Here is a 14756-nt window from a genome sequence, read left to right on the forward strand (position 1 = left end):
CACGTATCAACTGCCCCTCCGCATAGCTTGCAGGTTGCGGGTGTGGTGGGTGTACAGGGGGCTGATTGTCCGCAGTGCCGTGGCCATCTATGGGTATGAGTATCGTGGGAGCTACGATGGGCTACATTGCACATGCTGCCACTATCCGACAGCAGGTCACCAGCTGGTCCTGCATCGCAGCACCAGGTCTGTGCAGGATGTGGAGGCGACTCTTGACCTATCCAAATGTCCTTTCAATCACATTACCTGTCCTGGTGTGTGGTGCGTTGTACCGCTGCTCCTGTTGGGCGCCTGGGTTCAACTATGGAGTCATGATATAGTTCCTCACCGCGCATGCACTGTCACCTACAGGGTAGCATGGAATGTGTATGTGTCAGGTTCGCATTGCGGTTACAGAATGTTTTAGTGTGCATGAGTATATTGTCTGACCTAGCAGGTGTCCCTCGCCATGTCCCCCCCTGAGCAGGCGTGTGTGAATGCCAATGTATCGGAAGATGTATGGATCATTGATGCTCCCAGGAGATTGCGCTGCGAAGTCCGACATGATGTCATTCACATTGCACATTGGTTGGACGTTGATGGAGGGATAACAATTCCGGTGACGGAAGCTCTACTCATTGACTGATGGTGGACATATGGGTCGTGTGTGCAATCTAGGCATTCATATCACATTAGGGAACTGTGCAATTCAATATGAATGGAGTCTGGGTGGGTTCAATTCCATTTGGGTTTTGGGGAGGCTGATGTGGTAGTGGGTCTGAGTCATCATGGCAGCCAGGAAGGTTCTCTAGACACGTGGGTGGGAGCCTAGTGATACCCCTCCCGCTAATGCCACTACCCCCTGGACACCTCCTGATGCAAGTAGGTGCAGGCAACATTACACCTGGACATGGGGACGGTTGTCATGGGTCCTCTGTGTATTGCGCAGCATTGTTGTTTCAAAATCGGCTATGTGGTTGAGTTGTATGGCAGCGTTGATCATGTACTACTCATATATGTCCTCGTCGGTGTGTCACATCTGAGTGATGCGAAGGCAGAAAGCCCTCTCATGGAATCTCCTTCTGCCCTGGCCTGCTGCATGGGTCCTCATCCTCCTATCAAACAAGTAGTGTGCCGCCTTTGTGTGCGTCCTCTATGGACTCATTGGTTAGTTGCAATGGCCCTCACCAGCTCCATCATTTGTATTGCAGTTAAATGACAGAATTTTTTTTTACCACCTGCTTCTGATTCTCCTTATTCTGCACTTGCTAACATGCGGTTTTTAATGAAATCGCAATTAGCAATTTTTGATGCATCCATTTGCGAGTTTTTTCTGCGATTCCTTATTTGCTCCCGCTATTCAGGTTTGCGCTGATTCCGATTCGCTATATCTGGTATCCCGGTATTTGCGAGTCTGTATTTTAGCGATTTCGGGATATTTGTTTGATGCATGGGGATTCGCTGGAATGCGCTCGCAATTAGCTAATCGCTATTTTTGCGAGCTGTTTTTGGCTTGATGCATGTGCCAGTATGTGATGTAATGATAACAGTATTGCTAGCAAATACTTGAGACAGAAATACTTACACAAAGTGTGCCCTCTCTTCAAAGTTAACGATAAAAAGTTAAATTTACTACTACTTTAGTACTGATATTGGACTGATTTGATCATCCAGAATCAACAAGGTGGTAGTACTTTGGGAGAGTTGTACTACTGACGGTGGAGAAAAGGCAGTTTCAGGACTTGCATGGAAGCGGTACATTTGGCTAATATTAAAGATGAACCATACATGTATATTCAGGAGCAGAGCAAGGAAGTGCAGTACTCCAAGCAGAATGGAATTTTGCCAGGTGAAGTGCTTCTAGAACATTGAATAAAGGAAATGTTTATGCCTATTTCGAGTAATTGACCTCACCTTTATATGTAGTAAAACATGGCAATTGCATATTAATTAGAAACTTAATGAGTTTGAGATAAAGTCTGGGATAGCACACTAGGGTTTCATATTTATCATTACCTGTCTCCATTACGGATTTTCTTAAACTGTCTTCCTAAAATGCAGGCTAAGAGGGGTCCAACTCTTCCATTCTTGACAAAGGGCTCTGCCACTCCTCCAAGCCAGATGTCAATATTTTCAGGTGTCTTGTACACTTCAAGGAGCTTTTGGGCAAGCCTTGAGTTTTTTAGGACCTCGGTCAGCTCCCGTAGGTTTCCAGGGGCCGAGAGGTTGCAGAACCTTCTCCAAGAGTTATAGCCTGGAATAAAGAAGGAGAAGACATGGACATCAAGGTAGAAGCACAAGCATCTGAATAACCAGTTAAAGAATTTGGACATGCACATCCTCCTTCGAAACAAGATAATTCCATATGAATCTGTTCTACTCAACTAGCTATCACGATGTTGGAAGTAATAATATAATTATTTTTCTTTTCGGTTCAATTCTGGATTGTCTTACTTTTGGACTTGGACTCAGATAGAAAATATGGTTTCTCACTTTGCTAACTTATTTGCGGGCCGCTTATTGGTGCTTTATGGCTTAGCACAAGATCCTAAAAGGTGAAAGCATTGAGGCCCAGATTTACTAAGCATTTGCACTGGTGCAAAGTAAGCATGGTATTTACTGCCCAGTTTAAACAGTGTTTTGTATTGTAAAGATGCCCTTTATTACCACAAAATCCACTTTGCTCTGCTTTGTGGTTTGTGTCAAGGGGGTGTTAACGGGACGGGTGAGAGGATGCACGTGTAGGTTTTAAAGCAAAGCCTGGATGACTAAATTATACAGAGTTGAAGCAGGCGAAAGTAGAACAAATGCGTTTTTCTTTCAAAAATAGTGCATTATAACAATGCACCGCATGTGTGCTACAGTGCAGAAAACAAATCCAATGCAAGGGTTCCTTCTGGGGCTGTACCTTGTAGATCTGTCAGAACTCACCTGTCAGTTTATAAGCGGAAATGAAGGTCTGATGTGGTTTTCTCCAAGGAATCATGTTTTAGGTCAAAGCCTGCCACACAGCGCAGCATTCTGAAAGCTTCCCTGGGAATGCATTCTGCCAATTAGCTGACTGTTGGCTTTGTGGTTTGTAACTCACATTTTCTTGTATTTCATTTGCTGTCTTATTTGGATTTAGGCTGTCCGGTGGTGCAAACCCTGTTTACTATATTCTTCCATGAATTCGCTTTCTGTAAACAGGCCTTTAAATCTGTTTCTTATAGTGTCACATTTGCTGTGCACTCCAAGACATAGGTCAAATGTCAAGCTCTGTCTTCAGAGAGAGCTTGGTGTTTACTTTTCATTCTCTGACTTCAAAGTGAAAGAATTTATGTGACAATCTTGCTCTGAAAGAAAAGGCTTTTTCCAGCACACAACACATTTTAAATGCCTGTAAATGAACCATGCTGATTTTTCAGGATATATTAGAATTTACAAAGTATAAATGATGCACATTTGTTTGTAATTCAGAAGTGATCTACCCCACTCTCTTCCAATCAACTCAGCTCCACTCAAATCAACACCAGTCTACCCCACTCCACTCCAATCTACCCCATTCCACTCCACTCAATCAACCCAACTCCACTCCAATCTATCCCACTCCACCGCAATCTACCACATCCCACTCCAGTCTCCACTCCACTGCAATCGTTCCCACACCACTACAATCTAAACCACTCCACCACTCAAATCCAACACTCCATTCCACTCCAATCTATCCCACTCCAACCTACCAACATCGATCCCACCACAATCTACCCCAATCAACCATATTCTGCTTCAATCTATACAACCCCACTCCAATCTACCCCACTCCACTACAATCTACCCCACTCAACTCCAATCTACCCCACTCCACTTCTTCTCAGTCTACCCCTCTCCACTCCAACCTACCCCAATCTACCCACACTCCACTCCACTCCAATATAATCTACTCCCCTCCAATCTACCCCACTCCAATCCACTCCAATCTACCCTAATCTGCCTGACTCCACTTCAGTCTATCCCAAACCACCCTACTTAACTCCACTATGAAGAAGTTTCTTCTTTTCCCAGATGCTTGAATATTGATGACAAAAACACGTACGAAAGTGACATTCATGTTTTCTAATACAATATCTTTACACAGCTCCACTAAAAATAGCTTTCAAGATAACTGTGACGTAGAGAAACAATCTTTTGTAATTAGACCATTGATCCTTTTGATTGGCAGGTATGTTATTGACTGTTTGTCTGTGACGTTTCTATACATAACAATTGGGTTTGTAGTTTAATAAGTTTTTTTTTATTGCTTTCTTATTGGAAAGCTGAATATCTTATTACCTCTAAGCCCGTGATCTCTCCCGCGCTGCATGTTGAAAGAAGCCAAGTCAAGTCCTGGATTCGGGGATCTTTCAAAGAGCCTCTCCCGCAACTCGTCACTGAGGATCTTGTCCTGTATATTCAGCTTTGCCTCGTTTGCCAACAGGCCACGGAGCAGAGGGTCAATACCTCCTGCAAGGACAACAGACAATGAGCAGAGGGTTGATACCTTTTGCAAAGACAGCAGACAATAAGCAGAGGGTTAATACCTCCTGCAAAGAGAACAGACAATGAGCAGAGATGGTCAATACCTCCTGCAAAGACAACAGACAATGAGCAGAGGGTTAATACCTCCTGCAAAGACAAGACAATGAGCTGAGGGTCAATACCTCTTGCAAAGACAACAGTCAATGACCAGAGGGTTATACCTCTCGCAAAGACAACAGACAATAAGCAGATGGTCAGTACTTCCTGCAAAGACAACAGACAACGAACAAAACATCTGACCAAACATCATTGAACTTCAAATCACAGCTAAGGAACTAGGCCATTGCTTTCACTTTGCAGGATTGAATTTCTTAATGAGTATTTTGGGACATGTGAACGTGGACAGCAACAGGAAAGTCTGGACTGTGGTTGATTGAGATTCTGTGTACTGTGAGCAATGAAGACTTACTCAAGCTCCTTTGGTGGGTCCATGTGTGCATTCATTTACTTTTTAGAATTTTGTGATCATAGCTTGTGAACTTCTGTATTTTTCTAACTATAAGTGTTTGGTTAGCCTCGCCGTCCTGTACTATTTAATACAAATTTAACCCACTATTTAATACAGAGAAAATAATTATTGCGATTCAAATGAGAAAAACTACAACATAAGTAATAAAAATGTAAATTTACATAAATTGGAATTTACTTACTATAAACAATTGAATACCATGTCAAAAAAGAAACAACTAAAAAAGCCAACATGGCAAATACTGTATCCCTGAATTAGACTGCATTTTTTCTCCCATTTAAGTCCTACTATTAAATATGTCTAGGATGGGAGTGTAAAAACATAGGCACAGCAGGGCAGGTACATGAGAGATGATCAGAATAAACACTAAATATATGCAAATTAATTCTGCTTGGAGTCATTGAATATCATTTTATCTGAGGTGGAGATCTTAAAATAGGACTCATATCGGTCCCGTTTGGACCCACGTGGGATAATCTTGGTCTGGGATAATCATGACAACCAAAATGATTCAATAACATCAATGCAACATTTACTTTATTGTCATGTCAAGTCAGACAAGTGTTGCCAAAGTAATCGCATAAAATACATTATATATTATAGTCCATTCGGTACTGATCATTCCAGTTCCCAGGCTGTTTGAAAGTCATGTTTTATGTGCTGTGCCCTTTTCTATTCCGGCACATATATGTTAATTGTCCTTAAGATGGTATCTCACAAATACAAGAATGAACAAGTGACATTTATCTGCCATGTACAGTGCAGAGACAAAAGAGCTACTGGGCTCCGAAACCTCTGCTACAGCCATATCCACCTCTGCAAAGCTTTGATCTGGAAAATCTATGGGCTACTCTGGTGGAGATGTGGGGTGCACGTTTTGTGTCTGTAATATTTTTAGGGGAATCTCAGGGAGTTTTATCAGGGAGTTTTCAGCGCACTACTCTTTTACTTAACTGAGAAGTCTCAGAGGCAAGGACCTGGCTGGTCAGTGCTTTCTAGAATTATCCAGGTGAGGGAGCTTTCAGTGTGTCAAAGTTATCTTAGTCAATTGTTAATGAGAGAGATCTGTTTATAAGAGCAGCGTGCTTTGGTATTCCTCTGTGGTTTTTGGGCCTAGTCCTTTGTTAACCTAGCAGCCCACTCCACCCTCTTCCCACATGATGCTTGCAGTTCATCATGGAAAGTATGGTAAAGAAAATGAGGCACGTACCCAAGCCCAAGAGTAAACACATAAAATCCTTGTTAGATTCTAGGCACAATGGCCTGCTTCCCCTGACACTGTGATTGGTGCTGCCTCACCTCCTGAGTGACCGCCTGAGATCCTCAATGGTCATCAATGGCAGCCCTGCAGAGTGTCACACATTGTGAGTTAGATTAACGCATTTTGGGCTTTCCTGACATTACTGCCAGATCCTAGAAGGCTCATGTTTTTTTGACCTGAGAATGTGCATTTGTATTTCGCTGTCGCTTATGCAGCCTAGTCCTTGAGTAACGCAGCAGCTCAGACCAATCCCTTCTGCCACACGATGCTAACAACCTATTGCAAGGAGTATGGTAATGAAAATGAGCGTGAGATCCTCACTGGATTCCAGTCACCTTTGCCAACTCTCCCGTTTCTGTGATTGGTGCTGCCTTGCCCCTCTGTGAGCACTTGAGATCCTCATTGGACCAGAAGGTATCTACTCTTCCTCCATGGGGCTGTGATTGGTGAATACTCAGATCTAAGGCCCTGGTCCTGTGCGATGCACTTGGAGGCTCCAGTGATTGGCCCTTAAGAGTGAGAGACACAGACTTGCTGTGAGTACTGACGGGTACCCTGATGTGTGCTTCATCAGCAGGTCAGTCTATGAGGAGCATGTATCTCCAAGACTTGGAGCCGGTCAGGGGACCAGTGGCACGCTGTGCACCTCAGATTGCTGCAAAAGGGTATTTGATCGCCACTTTCAAAGCCAGAGCTGCAGACCTGCGTTGAGTTATCAAACTGAATGAATCCAGTTCTGGGGCCAACTTCCAACAACACAGAGTTGAGAAAGTCTCCTGGGAGGTCTGATATTTACATTGTGTTTCATGAAGGCGGCTCTGTCCATTAGTAGAATATATTGGAGCATTTGCTCTTCTCTGTGTATCCCTGTGGTTTTCGAGCAGGCAGAGAAGACACAGAAATTTCTAATTTTGAAGGTTGTCAGTGGCGAGCTGAACCACTCGTCGTCTGGATCCCAGGGCTTGGAAAAAGGATTAATTGTGTCAAGCGAAGCCAAAGTGGGAAGTGAGAATGTCAAAAAAAGAACGGGGCTTCAGTGATAGGACAGCCAATGATCTGAAAGGCCTGGTGAGCTCTAGGTGTTCATGCTAACCCATATAGGAGGCATTCAAGGAAGACAGAGAGGAGATAACTATAACTTGAAAGGGAAGGAAACTTTGAGAGACCAGGAAGAGTGCCAGAGGAGCAGGTGAACCTATAGATGAAATGAAAATAAATGTTATTAAGCGCTCGATTGCCCATGGGCATTTTGGCACTGGTCCAGCAACAGATGAATGAAAGTAAAAAAAAAGATAGCAGCCTAGATAAGGATCTACAAATTAAACAGCCAGGTTTCGAGATTATTTCTGAAGAACAAGGAGGGACATGTTTTTGAGTGGAGTGGCAATGCATTCCAACGTTTAGTTGTGCCATAAATAAACCTTCTACCGCCTCAACAGGCTCTTTTGACTTTGGGGATCATCAGATTGAAAGCTGTTGAGGAACGCAATGGCCTAGGAGGAACCTACCCAATGAATTTCTTTATTTTCTTTGGTCCGGTCCCACATCATGCAAAGCCTTGAAAGCAATACACAAAGCCTTGAAATTGATACGCTTGTGTACTGGCATCCAGTGAAGATGGACAAATGCCTTAGAGACAAACTGGTGCTTAGGTATTCCAAGCAGCAGCCGGGCAGCAACATTCTACAGGATCTGCAGCTTATTCAGTAAACGCTTCTGAAGATTAATTTACAAGGCATTGCCATAATCAATTTTAGAGAGGATGAGAGCGGTTTCAACTAATTCCCTCAGTTCTATTGGAATAAAAGGAAAGATCTTTCTCAAAATTTTTAAAGTAAGAAAAACAGCGGAGGCAACTGCATTCACCTGCTTGTCAAATGACGGGTGGTTGTCTAAGACAACTCCCAAATTTTTCACGTTTGCTGTTGGTAAAGGAACATCACCTAGCTCAGACGGCCACCAATTTGGAGACCAAAAGAACACCTTATTGCCTAACAGCAAAACCTCTGTTTTGTCGGAATTTAGTTTCAGGCAATTATTTGAAAATTAGCAGCTGATACCTGCTGATTTCCAGATATGGAAACAAAAATGTGGTTATTATCCTCATAGCTGACAACTAAAAAAACAATTGTTAAAATTAGGTTAGCTAAAGGAGTAACATATAAGTGAAAAAAGGGTAGGGCTCAAAGATAAGTCTTCTGGTACCGCAGAGTGAAGAGAGAACGAGCTAGAAAGAAAGCTGTCCATTGATACAAATTATTCTTTCTCTAAAAGAAAGGATGTCAGCAATGCCAAGGCAGTGCCACTTATGCCGAAGGACTTGACATAGTCAATAAAAACCATGTGATTGACCATGTCAAAAGTGGCTGAAAGATCCAGTAAAATCTGCGCTGCAGTGCTTCAGTTGTCCAGAATTGCTCTCAATTCCTCCGAAGAGGTAATCAGAGCAGACTCAGTACTATGCTAGCCATGAAAACCAAATTGAGAATGGTCTTACAGATTAAAGTCAATTTCTTGTTAGTAGCTTTTTCCCCGATCTTCAACAGGAAAGGAAGACGTGAGATGGGACGATGATTAATCACAAACAATGGATTAAGGTAAGATTTTTTTTAACAGAGGGAATATTGAAGTCACCTTCCATTGTGTTTGAAAATATCCTTGCTGAAACATTTCATTAAAAATCAGTGCAGGAAACCCAGCTATGGTGGCGGAGACCAACCAGAGCGTCACCAGTGAACAAAGGATCCAATGGAGAGCAAGAACGGGTGGTGAAGATTATATCCTGAACTTGGCCCACTGTCAAAGGGCAAAAGAAAGAGAGGGACGGTGAGCTAGAAGAGGATGGTACTGTTGTGGAAATCTGAGAAGAGACATTATCTGAAGCTGGAACATCTGCCATCAGTGATGATGCTCGGGCCGGGCCCATGGAACGGGACAATGTGTTGAATATATCCAACACCTTCTCCTGAAAGGAAGATGCGATATTATCACAAAGGGTCTGACGGCTTTCTGTTTTACCCTGATTGCTAAAATTGGATTTTTTTTTAATCTTGGCAAAATGTTCTTTATCAGAATCCTTAGCTGAGATTAGTTCTGGTAAAAAGTACATAGATTTCTCAACAATAATCTGGGATCTATATTTTGATGTTTTTTGTTTATAAAGAGTTTTTTCTGTGAGATTGTAGTTGAGTCACTCTTGGCATCTGCAGAGCTGATTTAAGTCTCCGAGATTCTCTGAAAACCAAGGTTGAGAGGGGTTTAGCCTCTTTGTAAGGGGTGATCTACAGGGGGCCAATTGATCTATGGCTAAGGTAAGACATAAAATGTATTTTAAAATATCCTGGTCGAGTATTCTAGAGACCTTAGGAAAAGAGGATAATAGTTTGCGATCAAACTATTCTGCCTCTATTTTGTGCCAAGGTCCACAAGTTTTAACAGTGCTGAGAATGTATTTTTCTTAGACAGCTTGTCTATGGTATTAAGATGGAACAATACTGAGGCATGATCAGACCAGGCAAGCAGCAATGTCTCAGAAAAGACAAGTGTGGTATTGTCAGAAAAGAGGCTATCAAGCCTGTGATCAGCAGAGTGGGAAGGGGTAGTAACCAACTGATGTCATCCAAGGCTATTCATAAGGCTATTCATAAGGTCAATCAAGATAGTCAAGTTTCTATCCTCCAGCATTTCCAAATGGAAATTAAAACCCACAAGAACAGTGAAATCTGCAGAATTTACCTTATTCTCAAGGGGGTATCTAGAAAGGCAGATCGTTGGCCTGGTGGTCGATTAATTAACAGCCCATTGAAGGTAACATGGTCATTAAAAGTAAACTTAAAATGTAGAGCCTCAAGATCTTTAGAGCAGTAAACACAAGTTCTAGAGAGATATTTTTTATACACTAGCGCTGGACCACCTCCTCTCTTCCCTACCCTATCCAACCTAAACATAGCTAGGGTTGCTAAAACTAAGTCTGGGCCTGAGCTATCGGCAGCCCATGTCTCAGTGATGAAAGGTAGCTCAATATTATTCGTTTTCAAAAACTCAAATTTGTTTTTGATAAGTGATCTTGCATTAATGAGAGTGCAATGCAACGAATGATGAGGAACCGTTGCATCAATTAGAGATGTCTCAATATTCCTAACTGGCCTATTTTCATGGTTATAAAACCCAAGTAAACAGTTGGGGCAATCATATAAAGACGTTGGAAGGACTGAACCTTCCATCAGAACCTGCCGGATGCACTATTCTGCAGTTTAAGTATCCCAACATCTGGTAAAAGGGGGTGGGAAAGGGGCGTGTCCAGGCACTCACTCGGCGCAAAAGTGAAGGAAAAACCTAAGAACAAACCTCAGTCCAGCCACTCCATATACAGAAAGGCAAGCTCCCTTGTCTGGCTGCAAGTACTGGAAACACATCACAAATTGACTAAAAGGTGAGAAGGAGTTCTAAACTCATAAAAACAATATAAAAAGTGCAAAATGCAAAAAAACAGTTGATGGACAGAATGCAGAACAATGTCATACATTCACCCCAGTACAGAGATCTGGGCCCAAATCCATCGTTTTTTTGCTCACCATGCCGTTCCGGTTTGAACCCAGCGATATGCAAATCAGTCTTGACCCTGTGCCTCATGGGAACAGTCCAGCCCGAACTGCCAAGCCAGGTCCTCCCTGGACTGGAAACAAGCATCCTAGAACCGTGTGTCTTTTACCTTATCCACAGGGCAGAAACATTGGGGAACTAGTTAGTTGCTGGAAAGATCCTCAGCACATTTGGTTTAACCCGCGGATACTAGCAGATTGCTATTAGCCTTTATTTCAGGACCCCCTTTATTGCTGAGTAATGTAAAAGCACAATACTATCTTCTAGGCTGAATACAGTTAGTTTGGTTTACTACCTACTGAGATGTCATAGAAAAGAACAGTTAAATCTACTACCACATTGATTCTGATCAAAGGACACCTCTGAACTTTCATCTTTTCTGCAGTTAGAGCACTCTATTCAATTCGACCTCACTTGTGACTGAGAGACTTCAAAAGGTAAGTTATCTGCTACAGCAGGTCCTTATTATAAACGAGCGACTATTAACTACACCAATGTTTCTAAGATAAATATACATTATACTTGTCCATTGGTCATCACCAAAGCAAATAATAACAGTGCTATTTGAGTGAGAAAATTAGATTAAGCCACACTGTTTGAGAGCTACACATTGTGTTTTACCTTCATTTGTGACTCTCCAGGTAGCAAAGAACATTTCATGAAGAGGAACCTTATAATTGTCACCGAGGGGCTTATATTCATCATCCAAGCGGTAGACGGATGGTGGAATTAAAGTATGACCAAAACGAAAGGCAATGGAGAAAATGTTTGCAACTCGCGGGTCCTCATCCTCATCATATCCAGAATACTCAGGAATTTCCCTCTGATACCTGTCGCCAAGAACATGAGGAAGGTAGTCTCGGAATGTGATTTTCTGGAATAAACAAGCAGGATTGTTAACTGGCAGTTTTACCTCATCTTCAGATATATTTCCTACCTGCATCCCACTTACACTCTTCTACTGACCAGCGGGCGCAGGGAAACTCCATCTTGTCTTCAGCAAATTCGGGAAAAAATTATGTGTCAATGTTGCATTTTATGGCCTTTCCTGTTGCAGGTACTAGTCCTACGCACACAAGTGAGGTACCATTTTTATTGAGAGACTTGGAGGGATGATAGGTGGTAGGAAATTAGTTACTCCCTGCAGATTCCAGAACTTGCTATCACGGAAATGTGAGGAAAATGTGTTTTATAGTCACATTTTAAGGTTTGCAAGGGCTTCTGGGTAGGAAAACCTGGTGGAAGTAACACAAGTCACTCCACCCAGGATTCCTAGGCGTCTAGCTTTAAAAAATGGCCAGGTTTGCTGGCTGAGCTAGGGTGCAAAATCCACAGCTAGACACAAAAATTGTCAGTTTTCAGTGAAAAATTATGATATGTCCATGTTGGTCCTTTCCTGTTGCAAGTACTAGCCCTACCTACACAAGTGAGGTACCATTTTTATCGGGAGACTTGGTGGAATTATGTGCTCCTGCAGATTCCAGAATTTTGCACCACAGAAATGTGAGGAAATGTTCTTTCTATAATCAAAGTTTAAGGTTTGCAAGGGCTCCTGGGTAGGAAAACCTGGTGGGAGTGACACAAGTCACTCCACCGTGGATTTCTCTGGGTGTCTAGTATTAAAAAATGTGCAGGTTTGCTAGGTTTCTCTAAGTGCTGGCTACGCTTGGGCCCAGAAACCACAGCGGGGCACATTGGTGTTGTCTTACAATATAAGCCCCCCCAGGCTTTCGTTCAGGAGCACAATATCTTAAAGTGCTTTTTTATGGTGTTTGGACAAAAATATCAAGTGGACAAAATATCGTGTAAAGAATATCGAGGACAAAAATATTGTGAAGGTAAGTTTCTATGGGAAGCAAAGTTTTAGTCTACTTATCTCCATATCTACATACCCTGATGATATATATATCGTCAAGTTATATAGATAAGGAGTTATGAATAGTATGCCTATACTTACCTATTTTCACTTACCTTCTCGATATTTTGGTCATCACTATTTTTGACATGATACTCTCTCCACACAATTTCTTTGCAATTATATTATATCAGACATTCCACTTGCACTACAAATTGCTGTGCACCAGTCACAGAACTACAGTCTCACCAACTGTTCTGTGAAGGTGTATCTGAGCCGCAGGCTCCATAGCTGCAGCACTCCTTAATAGGGTTGTGCAGTCTCTGACCCCTGTGATCCTACCACCTCTATAGGTTGGAGCAAGGACCCTCTTCAGACATTTTTTGACTACGCTGAGGGTTATGTGTCAGGAAAGCCCGGTCTGGCTCTAGGAGGGAACCAATACAAATAACAAGGGAAAGCATACAGGGCAATATCATTATTGGTTGTTGCTTGCAATACATTTGACAAGTGTATGAGAATATTGTAAGATTTTAAACTTTACCCTGTTTTGTACCATTTATTATGTGCATGTCATGTATGATTTATAAATGTAATTCAAACATGTAAATTGTCTAAACATGAAACGTGAATCCCATCAGCCACCAGAAAAGCAGCCCACATCATTTGGGATCCGATAGCCCTGTCTGAGCCATCAGATTGATCAAGGCTGCAGAGAGTTCGGGCACCTGTCTATACATCTTGAGATGAGGTGTCTATCAAATCATAGTGTGGCTGACAAACATACGTGGTGATGACAGAAGCAGTGCAAAAAAACAAACAAAAATTCTTTTTTTTAAGGAAAGTGATGTTAAAAATGTGAAATGGACAGAAAAAACTTTTTATTAATGTATGTCCATGTGGCAACAGTTAAAAACAGTGTAGACGCAGTTTTGACAAAATAACTGCACAAGTCCAAATAATGAGGTCAACATGTTTCAGCCGAAGGATGAATATTAATCCGGCTTTCGTCAGGACCAAACAGAACCTTTGCTACTGCTGTATAATGGTGTAAAATCAAATTTTAACCACATTTTTAACCCCAGTGCAAACCAATTGATTTGTTATAAATTTTCAAACCTCTCCTTACGATTTGTTAGGGGAGCATCTTTATTTTAATCCCATCTATAGTACGGGAGACCGCCTCACCTCACCTGGCATCCTGCTCAGATAAAAGTGGCCCCGCTCTGTCCGTCGGTACCACGGAGCATTGTAGAGTAAGACGGGGAGGTATAGGCGCGCCCCGTCTTACTCTACAATGCTCCCCTAACAAATCGCAAATGCAAATGAGGTTGTTAAGTGGTTTATTTATTTGAGTTGTATATAGTGTGAACATGACCCACAAGTATCAAAGCCCTTTACAAAGTAAACACAACAATAATAACATGAGGCACATAGAGAGTTATATATATATATATATATATATATTCACAGAAAAAAACAGATGTTTCAGGCACGTTATAGTTAGGAATTAGCATTTAAAAAACCTCAGAAATTCACTGAAAAAACCATAGGTTTCAGGGGTGTTATAGTTAGCTGGACTTTTCACTTGTACAAAACCATTGAAATTCCCCCGTTATAGTTAGTTCAGCTAACTATAACTCGCGCGCCCGCAATGCACTGCTGATGACGTCACATATTACATCACTCATGACATGGTCAGTGACATCACTCATGACATCACTGATGACATCTCAAATGACATCACTGGTGACATCATCCAGTGAATGTGTGTTTTCTGAAAATTAAATATGTTTTATATATGTATATCTCAAGGTCGATGGAAGAATAAATGGGTATATAAGTGTCTAAATGGATGATTTGTTTTTGAAAAATTGATTGTGTAACTGACTGATTAAGTGTATCATAGTGAATACATGGCTTAGTGAGTAATGTTTAAATATGTAAATATCTGTATCAGACTCTCACTTTGTGTATAAGTGGCTGCATGGGTTGGTGAGTAGCTACATGGGTGTCTATATAGGTTATTAGTT

The 14756-nt window shown here is 41.9% G+C and overlaps 1 protein-coding gene across 1 annotated transcript in view; it reads right to left on the reverse strand.

Annotated features, from left to right (window-relative positions):
• Positions 1-14756, reverse strand: part of LOC146809304 (eosinophil peroxidase-like) — a 188026-nt gene that overhangs the window by 7111 nt on the left and 166159 nt on the right. The window contains exons 10-12 of the mRNA XM_085616114.1: positions 11490-11742; positions 4291-4461; positions 1996-2233 (exon numbers count right to left, since the gene is read on the reverse strand). Coding sequence (XP_085472240.1) covers positions 1996-2233; positions 4291-4461; positions 11490-11742 — 662 coding nt within the window. The remainder of the gene's footprint in view (positions 1-1995; positions 2234-4290; positions 4462-11489; positions 11743-14756) is intronic.

The sequence above is a fragment of the Triturus cristatus genome, chromosome 7, assembly GCF_964204655.1.
Source record: "Triturus cristatus chromosome 7, aTriCri1.1, whole genome shotgun sequence".
NCBI classification, from domain to species: domain Eukaryota; kingdom Metazoa; phylum Chordata; class Amphibia; order Caudata; family Salamandridae; genus Triturus; species Triturus cristatus.